Source organism: Orcinus orca, chromosome 7, assembly GCF_937001465.1.
Source record: "Orcinus orca chromosome 7, mOrcOrc1.1, whole genome shotgun sequence".
Lineage (NCBI taxonomy): Eukaryota > Metazoa > Chordata > Mammalia > Artiodactyla > Delphinidae > Orcinus > Orcinus orca.
The window spans coordinates 38,410,012-38,423,569 of NC_064565.1; the positions used below are offsets into that span (position 1 = coordinate 38,410,012).

Here is a 13,558-nt window from a genome sequence, read left to right on the forward strand (position 1 = left end):
ATAAAGAAAAATAAAGCAAGATAAAGGCATAGAGAGTGACGAAGGAGATAGTTCAGATAGGCTGATCTCTCTGAGGAGGTGATGCTTGAGACCAAAATGGAAGAGGAAGCAAGGTATGCAGTAATCTGGGGAAGAGCATTCTAACCAAAGAAACAGCAAATGCAGAGGTTCTGAGAAGAGAGTGAGCTTAGTGTGTTCAAAAAATAGCAAGAATGCTATTGGAATTATGGAAACTACAGGAGCGCGGGTGATGGAGGGATGGCAAGAGGTAAAATCACAGAGCTATGTAGAGTCCGAATCACATAGTCCAAACCTAGGGTTTGGGAATTTGTTGTAAGTATAATAGAAAGTCATTGGATACTTTTCATAGAGAAATGACATGATCCAATTTGTTAAAAGATTTTTCTGAATGTTGTGGGGAAAATATAATGAAAGGAGACAAGATTGGGAACTGGAGGCTATTGCAGTCATCTAGATAAGTAATGATGTTGATTGGACCAGGTTGGTGTAGTGGAAGCAGCAGCAGTAGTAGAAGTGGTAATAGCAGTAGTAGTAGTCAGAATTGGTAGGTTTCAGGATATATAATCTAAAGGTAGAGCTTCCCAATACTGATGAATTGGCTATTGGGAGTGAGACAGAAATCAATGATGACTCTTGTTTTAGCTTGCTCAACTGGTGGAATGGCAGTTTTCTTTACTGAAATGAGAGAAAACTTGGAAAGAAAGGGGGTTAATCAGGAGTTATACTTCAGGCATGTTAAATTTGAGATGCCTGTTAGACACCTCGGTGGAGACGTTGTGCAGGCAGTTAGACAAAAGTCTGAGGAAGAGACTGGAGTTGGAGGTGTAAGTTTGGGAGGCACTCTCTCTGAGTAGTAGAAGAGTACTTAGTACTCTTAGTAGTACTAAGTACTTAGTACTCTTAGTAGTAGAAGAGTAATGAGTAGAAGATAAAGAAAAGAGGGTTGGAGACTGAGCCCTGGGGCATTCTGTCATTCAGAGGTCTATTAAAGAGGAACACCCAGCTCAAGACACTGAGAAGGAGCAACCAGTCTGGCAGCAAGGAAACCAGGAGGGTGAGAAATCAAGAATTATACAGTATCCAAAAGAAAACAAATGAGTACAAGATAGGAAAATACAGTTCATATAAAATAAAATGCAAATAGCTGTTGGAAAAGAAAAGATAGTCAATCTCCTTCATAATAAGACAAAATAAAATTTAAACATCATTGCGATATCATTGTTCACCCATCAGATTAACAAAGATTAAAAAGTTTAATAACATACTATATTGGTGAGGTTGTAGGGAAACAGACAGTCATATATTGTAGATGGGTTTCATAAATTGGCACATTCTCTTTGGAGAGCAACTTGACAATAACAAAATTTTAAGAGTAAATATACTTTTTGACCAATCAATTCTACTCCTGGGAATTGATCCTATAGTATATTTATACATGTGCAAAATGATGAATGTACAAGGATATACACTGAAGAATTATATTCAATAGCAAAAGGTCAGAAACAATCATCAGGGAACTAGTTAAATAAATTGTGACTCATCCTGAAATAAATATAATAAAATTATGACAACTGGTTAAATAAATTATGGCTCATCCCAGAATACTATTCAGCTATTAAAAAGAACAAGGCAGATTTATAGGTACTATATGGAAGGCTCCTGAAGACATGTGATTAAGTGAAACAAGTCAAAGTTTAGATTAGTATCTTTATTATGTTACCTATATCTTTTATAAGAAAATAAAAGAATATAGGTACATATATATTTGTATATACCTAGAATATCTCTGAAAGGATACACAATAATCTGGTTATAAGGCTGCCTCCAGGCATGAGAACTGTGTGAGGTAGAATAGAGACTTATTCTCAGTTTATTCCACTTGTACCTTGTGAATTTTATGGCATGTCCATATATTTCTATTTTTTAAAGTTTTTCTTTTTTTTTTAATTTTGAGGAAAGAGTGTTGCCAAGAGGTCAAGTAAACTAAGAACTCAAAATTGACCATTGATAAGGCAAGATGGAGTTCCACAGTGACCTTTATAAGGTCAAGTCCACTGGACTGGTTGAGATGAAAACCTGATGAAACATTCAAGTGAGTGGGAGGTGAGTACGTGGTGATAGTGAATCCAGAGTCCTATACTGGAAAAAACACTGGACTTTGTTTCTACTTCTGACCCAGCCATTTCTAATTCTTTCAGTCTGGACAAGTCACTTAATTTTTGTGAGCCCCAATTACTACATGAGTAAGATGAAGAAAGCCATATTTGCCCTGCCTATTGGAGAGTATTCTTATTGGGCTCAAATGAGAGAATGTCTCTTAATTGATACTCTATAAAACCCTATTAGATAAGATGTATCATTGTTGTTATTAATACCCAAGCACCGTTTTACTGCAGAATAAAACACTAAAAGAAGTGTTTTGGAAAGTTGGAGGTTTAGTGTTTGCTCTATGGGCCTCTTTTAATAATATAACCTATATTATATTCCAGGTGTGTTCATATTGCTGCTTTCTTAAATGCCTCTTTTTTTCCAAATGAAAATATGTTTTATTTCTGGCTGAAAGCTCACTGATTTTAAAGCTATAGCTTTAAAAAAAAGCTTTAAAAAAGTCCTACTGGTTATCTTTGCTTTAACATTATTTTGATAACATAAATATACATAAATTATAAAAATAAAATAAGTTAATAGTCTCACTTCCCAGACATAACCACTATTAACTAGTACATTTTCAAATCTTTCCAGATGTTTCTCTATCATAATCAATAACCTTATATACATATTTACTTTGGATTTAAACAAAATCAACTTGGCCCTTCCTGGTAATTCTCAATACAAGCATTAACCACAATGTCCCCCCAAACACATGACCCATCCAGTTTTGACTTATAATAGGAAAATCAAGAACTTTTTTTTTTTTTTAACGAAGAAAACCCATATCAAAATTTGGAAAGAAACCATCAGTTTTGATTTTAGTCCCTTTCTAAATGTTCAGATTTCTTTGTCGAGTAGAAGTTGTAGAGCTAATTTTACCCTGCCAGATAATTCTTATCTCATTGGAAGCTGGGGCAATAGCATGGATGGGTGCCCTGCAGCATAAGAAATGCAAAACTCCCTTTGCTACTAACCCTTTTGACCAAGATAATAAGGAATCACTTAATTTAGCCCTGAACGCTCAGTAGTGAATAACATATTCTCACTTGAAAGAGAAATTTTAAGGCATAATAAATATTCTTTTTAATAAAATTAATCTTTGTCTACATAAGATCCATCTCTAGGGCAGGCGCAAGAGTAGAAAGTGCACATAAATCATTCAGTACAGGACTTCCCTGGGGGCACAGTGGTTAAGAATCCTCCTGCCAGTGCAGGAGACATGGGTTCGAGCCCTGGTCCGGGAAGATCCCACATGCCACAGAGCAACTAAGCCCGTGCGCCAGTTATTGAGACTGCACTCTAGAGACCACGAGCCACAACTATTGAGCCCTCGTGCCACAACTACTGAAGCCCACACGCCTAGAGCCCATGCTCTGCAACAAGAGAAGCCACCTCGATGAGAAGCCTGCACACCACAACAAAGAGTAGCCCCTACTCACTGTAACTAGGGGAAGCCCGCATGCAGCAATGAAGACCCAATGCAGCCAAAATTAAATAAATAAATAAATTTATTTTTTAAAAAATCATGCAGTACACCTCTATCTACAAATGTGAATTTGTGAGTTGCAGAAACAGCATGCACTGCTGAGATGAAGATACTTCTGTTTTCCTTCTCACCTTCTAATTGTACTTCATTAAGGCAATGTCAGAACTTGTAACAACACCAAATAAATGAGAAAATAGCCAAATTTGGTCATATTTTCAAAAAAGTATTTTTTTTTCTTTTATTGGTTATATTAGACTTCTTGGGCTACCATAACAAAATACCATAGACTGGATGGGTTAAAAAACAGAAATTTATTTTTTCACCATTCCGGAAGCTTGCAACTCCAAGATCAGGGTGCCAGCATGTTTGGTTTTCTAATAATGGCTCTTTTCCTGGCTTGTAGACAGCTCCCTTCTCACTGTGTCCTTACATAGCGTAGAGAGAGTCAGCAAGTTTTCTGGTGTCTCTTCATACAGGGGCACTAATCTCATCATCAGGGCCCCATCCTCATGACCTCATGTAACCCTAATTGCTTCCATAAAGGCCCCATCTCCAGATACAGTCACATTGGGAGTTAGGGCTTCAACATATGAATTTGGGAGAGATATAAACATTCAGTCCATAACAGTAGTTCTTTCTGATATAATTTTATAATTAAAAGAATTAGAGAAAGAATGAAAAGTAGTGAAAAATGCCCTGGATTAGAAGTCAAGAGACTTAAGTTGTGTTACAACTCCTGTGTGTCTTTGAATATCTCTCAGTTTCTCCGAATTGTTAAAATAAGACCGGTGACACTAGAGACTTGTTATCAGAGCTAAAATTCCATTTATTCAAAGAAAAAAATGTTATAGCACTTAATTTTTCTAACACCAACTAAAATTAATTTCTATCCAGCTGTGAAGATATGATTGAATTATAACTTCCCTTCCCTTTCAAAAATTATCTTCTCCAAACAAAAATCCAGTTTTGTTACCTAAAAATAAATTACAGTATCTATAAGAGAGAGAGTTTTAATGTTGCAAAACCATGTACAATGTATATCACATAACTGATGAAGAATTAAGAGAGACTCTGGGGAGCAATCCACCAGAGAAAATGTTTAAGTGATTTCAAATTTCTTGTTAATTTCCATTCATCATCTCACCTTCATCTCTGAATTTACTCCTTCATACTATGATAATGTTATTCCAACCTGACTTAATACAATTAGTTTGTAATCGTTCCACTTCCATAGTGATATATAATTGCCTAAGCTTCATTTGTGAGGATGATATATAGGTTACATGACTGTCACAAGACACTTCTCAGATACTGTGAATTTAGATAAGTAAGTATTTGGGAGTTTTGTTATTCATAGGATTCAAACATCTTATAAACTGTAAGAATAATAACATAAACTCCAAAGTTACTCAATAAGTGTTGAGCGTTTAATAGTGCCATGTAGCTCAAGCAATGCTTAATTTTTTTATTTATTTTTTTAATTAATTTTATTTATTTATTTTTGGCTGCATTGGGTCTTTGTTGCTGCATGCAGGCTTTTTCGTAGTTGCAGCGAGCAGAGGCTACTCTTCTTTGCAGTGCACAGGCTTCTCACTGTGGTGGCTTCTCTTGCTGTGGAGCACGGGCTCCAGGTGCGTGGGCTCCAGTAGTTGTGGCATGCAGGCTCAGTAGTTGTGGCTCGCGGGCTCTAGAGCACAGGCTCAGTAGTTGTGGAGCATGGGCTTAGTTGCTCCATGGTATGTGGGATCTTCCTAGACCAGGGCTTGAAACAGTGTCCCCTGCATTGGCAGGCAGATTCTTAACCACCGCGCCACCAGGGAAGCCCTTAATTTTTTTAAATTAGAGGTAGGCATAGAAGATATTTGTCTATGACATACAGAAAGCCATAGAAATGATTTCTACACAACAGAGCATTATTTTTCATTATTGAATCCAACCAGTGGCTGCTCCATTGTGTCAAAAATCCATGGAAATACATAAATTTTTTTCAGTCCTTCAATATAGGGCAAATCCAGAAACTCTTGGAGTTGCAGCAATGCTTGCAAAGAACATTCCCACTCCAGGGACCAAAATTGGGGCAAGGATTTTGTAGAATATAAGGGAGGCCAGGAATCCCCTTACATTTGATGCAGTAATGGATTTTATGCAATAATGGATTTGATGCAAATTACATTTGATGCAATTACCTAAAGAAATGGTTCATGAAAATTCTACTTAAAGGCTGTTCTAAGCAACTGTAAACATAACAACTAAATATCCTCTTCCAGTAGTAATCCTGAGTCTGAGGCAATGCATGTCCATTCTGAGGCAGGAAGATGTAGGACATGCAGAGTGTAGGATCCACAAAAGGAACTATACAAAGGGGTCAACACTAGGTCAGAGATATTTTTCTGATCCACACTTACCTAAGATTTCACCAGTTCCCTCACGTAAAGAGATGAATGTCACCATCAGAATAACATTCAATATTCACTGTAATATGTTGGCATATATTCAAGTATAACTTAGTTTTAAGTATAAGAGTACTAATTTCATATCACGGGTTCAGTTATTCTCAATTGCACACAATTCCTTCAAACCTTATTAAAGAATGTTGTTTGGAAGAAGTGATCCCCAAGATATCAAGTAACAACTGCAGTCAAGATTCAGTTGCCCAGAGTGACTAGTGTAGGAGTGTCATTCCTAGCAGAGGGTGCTTAAACAGGTCTTATTCCTACCTGGGTATATACACATTACACCAGCCTTTAACTGGGCACTAAACATATATACTATAGTGCACATGGCATTGTTACTGACTTTCAGAAATGTATAATATAGTTGGAGAGGCAAAACTGATACACACACACTCACAAATTTAGCAAAGGAAGGCCTATGTACAAGATGCTATGCTAAGCAGAATATAAAGAGAAATGAGACTGCATGGTCTTTGACCTCAAAATGACTATAGTCTTTAAGTAGGGGAGGACATAATAATAGCAGTAAAATAATAATTTCAAACATATATTGGTCACATAATGTGCGAAGGACTGCACCAAGAGCTTTACAGCACATATACTATCTCATTTAATCTTCATTTTAACATGATAGTGTAGGTATTACTATTCTCATTTTACAGATGAAGAGACTAAGCTCACAGATTTTAAGTAAGTGCTTCAAGTTTATAAAGCTAGTTAGCAGGACTTGGGTCTGAGTCCAAGAAGCATTAGCTCCTTCCTGTGATATCACACTACATCTCCCACATGTAGACAAATTACTGTGAAATGGCAAACATCATAAAAGTAGACCCATGAACCACAGTGTTTTACATCAGTCATTTCCAGCCTGAGAGAACTGGAAATGTTTGGTGGAGGAGGTGGCCTTTGAGCAATAGTAAGGAGCCTAACAGGAGATGAGTAACTGTAGGAAGTTGGATTATTCCAGGAAGCACATAGGCAAAGGCATAGAGGTAGGACAGCATACGTTTTTTAAAGGGGGAATGTGATTAATAATCTATTTCGGTGGTAGCCTGGAAATAATATGGCGGTGTGGTGGGAAAAGTAAGTTGGAATCAGTTTGGAATCAAATGATAACCAGCAGGTCTTGAACACTACTTTAAGGAGTTTAGACTATTTGGAGGCTACCACTGACCTATTAAAAGGTGTTTGTGGAAGAAGGGCATAATCAAACAGCATTTCAGTGTGATTAAACAAGGAGACAATCATTAGGTGATGATACATGACAATTATCAACAAATATTCGCTCAATGTGAGGAAATATTCTTGTCGTTATATTAGGAGAGAACTGGTAAACTGTTTCAGGAGTGGTTAGTTAAATAACTAATCATCAGAATCATCACAGTCTAGACTGGCCAAGAAAGTTACAAACTCAATTTCATCAGTTTCACCCCCAACAGTTTGATCATGCTGGGAGAAATAATAAAGAGCAAGGAAAATAAAATAATAATTTATAATAGTAGCTAATCTTTGTGGAGCTTATATGTCAGGCAGTGCACTCCAAACTCTTTATAATAACAATCTGCTGTCTGCTGAGCCCAGATTCACTGCAAAGGAGGTTGTATAGTCGTGTCAACTATTTAAATCAAGCTGTCTGAGAAATCAGAGAAGTTGTCACCTTTCAAGTGATCTAATCAAGATTACTAGTGACATAAAACATAGTCTCTTGCCCTTGTTGAACAGTCAAGGATAAACACTGAAATTACTCACCAACTTTCCTTTTCCTAAACTCCATAAGGACCATTTGTTTCTAGCATGTTTCCATTTCTAGGATTACAGTTTCTTTTACATTAGTTACATTTTATGGTGCTTGTTTCCCGGCACTTCTGTCTCTTCAGCAAACTCTTCTCCAAATCAGAGTGTAGGATGGGTTATTTCTAGGAAAAGCTTCTCCAAGTAAACTGATTCCACCCACTATGTATTCATTCTGGTGTCTTGTTCCTGCATTTTGAAGTACTTTTGGAGCCTACAGCTCACTATCTATGATTGCCTAAACTTTCTCACTGTAATGAGGGCGAGAGATTGTGAAACAAAAAGTTGGATTTGTGACCCCTATAAATCTTAATAAGCAAAGGAAACTCAGTCACCTATATTCTCACTCCCCAAACACCTACTGTAAGTAAACTATATGCATAATAAGTCACATTAGGATAGAATGGGGGGGGAGGGGGACACTAGTTTGAGCCAAATTATTACCTATAAGTTCTTTAGTAATAGAAATTATTTCTTAATAATATTTGCATATCTGAATTGCCTAGCATGGTTAACTGCACACTCTAGACACCAAATAAATATCTATCGAATAAATTTTTTTTTTAACAAACCATAGATTGGTGGAAAGGAGTGGAAATAAAATTCAAACATGAACAACTCACTTCTTTTAACAGCTTGAGTTAAAATAGTAAATGAAGAATGAGGCTAATGGCTAAATTTGAACAGAATGTTGGATTTTTACAGGGATTTGATAACGTTTTCTTTTACATGACCAATAGAATGAATATCTTTAATAATAATACCTGATTATTTAATTCAACAACTCAGGCAGTTATCAGGTGTCCTCTCAGCTAAAATTAAAATTGTATACATCCCTCTCTCTCACCTCATTTGCTTTTCTCACCATCTCCTTCATTTCAGTGAATGGTATAATGGGTTGAATAATGGGCCCTCCAAAATATATCCTTGGAACCTGGGAACATCACCTTATTTAGTAAAGGAGACTTTCAGATATAGTTAAGGATCTTGTGATAGAATCATCCTGAATCACCCCATGTGAGGGCTAAGAGAAGCATCCTAAGAGACAGAGAGCAGGAGTCATAGAGGCAGAGATTGGAATGATATAGCCAATGGAAGTCAATGAAAGCTGACAGCCACCAGAGCTGGAAGACACAAAGAATGGATTATCCCCTAGAACCTTCAGAGGGAGTGCAAGTTTGCCAACACCATGATTTTGAACTTATAGTCTCCAGAACTGTGAGAGAATACATTTCTGTCATTTGAAGTCGCCCAGTGGTAATCTTCTAAAAATCTAACAGAAAGGACAACTCTTTCCTGCCACTTGCTCACCAAAACCCCTAGAGTTGTCCTTAACTTTCATCTTTCTCTCACATCGCCAATCCATCCAACAGTAGTAAAGAATTTATATTTTTAAAATACATCCAGAATCTGACCACTGCTTACCACTTCCACTGCTCCCACCCATTGAAGCCAGATGCTGTTGTCAGGACTTTTATATCGGTGGTTATGGGCAAGGTGGCATTCCTGTATTATCCCCTTAAAGAGTCTCCTTGATTCCACCCATGCCCCCTACAACCTATTCTCAATACACCAGACAGACTGACTCTTTTAAAACTTAAGTCATGACATGTCAAAACACTGTAAGTCCTCCCCATTTTACCCACAATAAAGCCCAAATTCCTACATTGGCCTGTATAAACCCTGTCACCCCCGGACCTCATCGCCCCCCAACCAGTGCATTACTCTGATCCAGCCCACAGCCTCTATGCTCTTCCTTGCTCCTTCTCCAATACTCCAGGCGTGGTCTCTCCTCAAGGTCTTTGCACTGGCACTTCCCTCTGTTTAGAAAGGTGTTTCCTCGTGTATCTCTGCAAAGTTTACTCCACCACCTCCTTTAAGTCTTGCTCAAATGTCACCTTCTCAGAAGTAAGTAAAAACTTATTGAATAAATAATTAAGTGAATGGATTTCAAATCAATAGCTTTTATAACTATCAAGCACTTCTACTTTATAATTATTCTATTTTCTTTTTTTTTTTTTTTATAGAATTAGATTCCTTTATAATGTCTCATACATTAACTCCATGATTACTTAATGACCTTGGAAGTTTTGGAAGCATACAATACTGTCCAATATTTTCTGAGGTAGTATATCATAATTTGCCTAAGTTTTAATATGTGACATGAGTGAAGTAGTCTTTTCTTCATAATCAGGGGGACAAGAATGTATCTCCTCATTTTTTCCAAAGTTGAAAACTACTGTCAGAAATATGGATGTCAATTAGTTAATGAATAATGTAAGAGAGTGGTTAGAATAACACAGAAAGTTAGCTTCAAAATGAACAAACCTATCAAAGAAAAAGCCGTTTCTCCAATATGGTCAGCATGGTAGCAGGTATATTATCACTACAGGAAGCAAGTTTGACTGTCAAGTCGATGAAGAATAATTACAATTGTCAGGCAGAGAAATGATGAGATTGTGGGAAATTGAGCATTCCAAAATTCTCACACAGTTGTTGACTTCATGTTATAGTCCCCAAACTCATTTTAATGCTATAAGATCCAATTCACTTTTCCAGAAGTCATTGTTGCCAGTTTTCACCGTGCCAATTGTGAAATGTTCCAATGTGATTTTTGTGTTTGTTTGTTTTATTTGTTTGAGAATTCATTATCGCATTGTCAGATTTCTAGGTCATTGCTTAGAGAGGCAATTTTAGTAGTGTTTTAAATCACCCATGTGATAAACCTTTTCTTTGGAAAGACCTCTGTCTCAATCATCCAAAATAATTTCATAATCTCTCTTGGATTGAAAGTTTATAGATTTGAGGCCACATAATTCTTTCCTTGGCTAAGATAATAAATTTTCCCAAGCTAAAAAGAACTTTCCCAAGCCATGTTGAAAACAAAATTGTAACACTCTACGAAGTGTCAATTTCAACAGCTCAAATACATTTTCAGAAATTTCAAGCAGATCAAATACTTCTGTAAGTTAGGCACTGTGGATCTCCTTCTTGTTTTGCTAGGTACATGGTTTGTAGTGTTCATAATAGCACAGTACTCCCTTTGAAGTCAGTATTCTTGAAGTCTCTGGAGGCTCAGATAAGTTCCTCAGAGACAGACCTGGTATAATTTGTCAAACAGCCCACAGCATTACCAGTTCACACTGTAATTTTGCCAGATCTTATAAGATAAGCTGGCTTGGCCCTAGTCATTAGAGAGATGGGCAGCCTCTAGCGTAAACCCAATTGCTGTAGAAACTATCATTAAAACTATTATTGAACATCTATCTGGTGCCAAAAATACATCCAACTCATTGTAGTCATTGGGATCTGCAGCAAGACAATGCTTCTGTGCTTCACAAGGGACACATGAATGCCTCAGCAGTTTTAATCCATGGAAATGCTGAAATGGAAAAGCACTGGCTGCTCCCTCTCATTCTGGACCACTTACAGTTCCAGTATCCTTTTTTTTTTTTTTTTTGAATATAAAAATTTATTTTTTTAAGTCAAAGTATGCAACAAATAAAACCTACAGAAAACAGATTTTCCCATCACAATCTGTTGCTTTACCAAATAATAGTTTGAAAACACATTCCTTCAGTCATTATAAAGTTCTTAAAATACAAAAGAAATTAAATCTGTAAGAAAGTCTAGTAGACCAGATGCTGTTGTCAGGACTTTTATATCGGTGGTTATGCTTCAGTACATCCCACGCCATCCACCTCCACTCATGCCACCTTGCCCATAGTAACCGCCACTGCCTCCACCACCACAGCCATAGCCACCCAAACCATCAGGAGTACCATATCCTCCACTGTAATTGTTCCCCATTCCCATTCTTCCAACAGATCCATAGCCTCCCTGATTATCCATTCCATCTCTGCCATAAGCTCCCATTCCAGAACCTCCCATTCCAGAGCCACCTCCAGGAGTTGAATTCAAGAAGAGTTCAATGTATCGATGTTGCATGTTATTCTTATCTTTAGACATGGCAGGTAGTGCATCTTCGTGTGTCACAAACTCTACATCTGCTTCTCCTGTTGCTCTGCCATCAGCTCCAATATCAATATGCACTCGGATTGGATTTAGTGGTGAGAAGAAATTAGCAATGTCACTTTTGGTTGCATGGAAAGGTAATCCCCTCATATGTACAAAATGACCACCATGAAAACCTGAGCTTGCATCACCAGCTCCACCATAGCCATGTCCTCCCATACCTCTTCCATCTCTCATTCGCTCATCAAAGCCATCATTTTCATAGCCATAATTATTATAGCCACCATAGTCATCAAAACCTCCATAACTTCCATGCCCAGCTCCATAATAACCCCCTCTTCCTCCTATTGGTCTATTATATGGTCCCGGTTGCTGGCCCAGCGATCTTCTTGGTGGATCATAAAATCCTTTGATTTCACTCCTGCTACTTCTGAAGATCTCAATATACCTGTGCCCTATTCTTTCCTTGTGTTTCCCCAGAGCATTTTCTGCTATCTCCTTTGAAGCAAACTGCACGAAGGCCTCCCCTGTGCCTCTCCCCGGTAGTCCATCGTCAGTGTTATCCCATTTGGCACGATTTCCAACCCTTGAAAGAACTGAACTATTTCCTCTTTGCTGCAACCAAATGGCAGTCCACGAAGTCGTACTGTTCCATCATTAGCGTCATTTGGACCATTATGTTTCAACCCAATCCATCTCAATACCGTTTGATTTAAATGCCTGTCGGGCGACAGTAGCGCCGACTCCGCTGCTCACGGGGTCCGGTCGTGAGCAGGGAGAAGTCGCCCGCCTCGTTCCCACAACGGTTCTTCCAACCGTCCCCGGCGGCAAGCGCTAAGGGCTCCAGTATCCTTTATCATCCCCTTATGTAGCCAAGAATCTGAAGAGAGGCCCAGATGTAATTTGATCATGTTTGGCCAGTTTTATCTCCAAAACACTTCTTAAGTCGATCTCCTCTGCCTTCATGCCAAATACCACTGCCTTAGTTCAGTCCTTCATACTGTTCACCTGGACTAACACAAGAACTTCCAAACTGGTCTCTCTAACTCCTGTCTACCCACCTCCCTTACCCCAAATCTACCCCCTTATATACTCCACATTGCAGCCAGAGTGACCAGCCTAAAACACACACCTGATCCTTTCACTCCCAAGTTTTGAATGGTTCTGAATTCATTCATCTATTCATTCGACAAATCCCCAGTGCTCCAGCACTGGGAATACAACAGTAAACAAAACAGATACATTTTTGCCTTCTTGAAGCTTGCATTACTGTAGGTAAGACAGGCAATAAGAAGACAACTGTACAATGACATATGCTGTAGGAAAGAGAGACAGAGAGTGATGGAGGTGGGGGTATCTTAGAAAGGGTAGACAGGAGGGGCCTGTCTCAGCAGAAGGGAGTGAAGGGAGAGGGTCGACCATGAGAGATGGACAGGAAGGAAGGAAGAGCACAATAGGCAGAGGGATTAACGAGTGCAAACGCCTGAGTCAGAGAGATGCCAGCATGTTCTAGCACATCAAGGCGGCCTGTGAGTTTGGAGCCCAGTGTGTAAGGGGGTTGAAGGCAAAGTGGGGAGCAGGGCAGGGGCCAATTCAAGTAAGGATTTGCCTTCCAGGCCTTGGTAAGAATGTGGATTTTATTTTAGATGTGAAGAAGCCATTGGAGGTTTGAGCACTCACT

General features: G+C 38.3%; 1 protein-coding gene across 1 annotated transcript; it reads right to left on the reverse strand.

Annotated features, from left to right (window-relative positions):
* Positions 1-11,345: 11,345 nt before the first annotated feature.
* Positions 11,346-12,718, reverse strand: LOC101282896 (heterogeneous nuclear ribonucleoprotein H3-like). Its single transcript, XM_033425308.2, has one exon. It carries the CDS (start codon positions 12,112-12,114, stop codon positions 11,581-11,583), a length of 534 nt encoding a protein of 177 aa, XP_033281199.2. The 5' UTR covers positions 12,115-12,718; the 3' UTR covers positions 11,346-11,580.
* Positions 12,719-13,558: the final 840 nt, after the last annotated feature.

Bases quoted from the DNA above. Each gene is read 5' to 3' on its own strand.
- LOC101282896 (XM_033425308.2), bottom strand. From the start codon at position 12,114: ATGAGAGATGGAAGAGGTATGGGAGGACATGGCTATGGTGGAGCTGGT.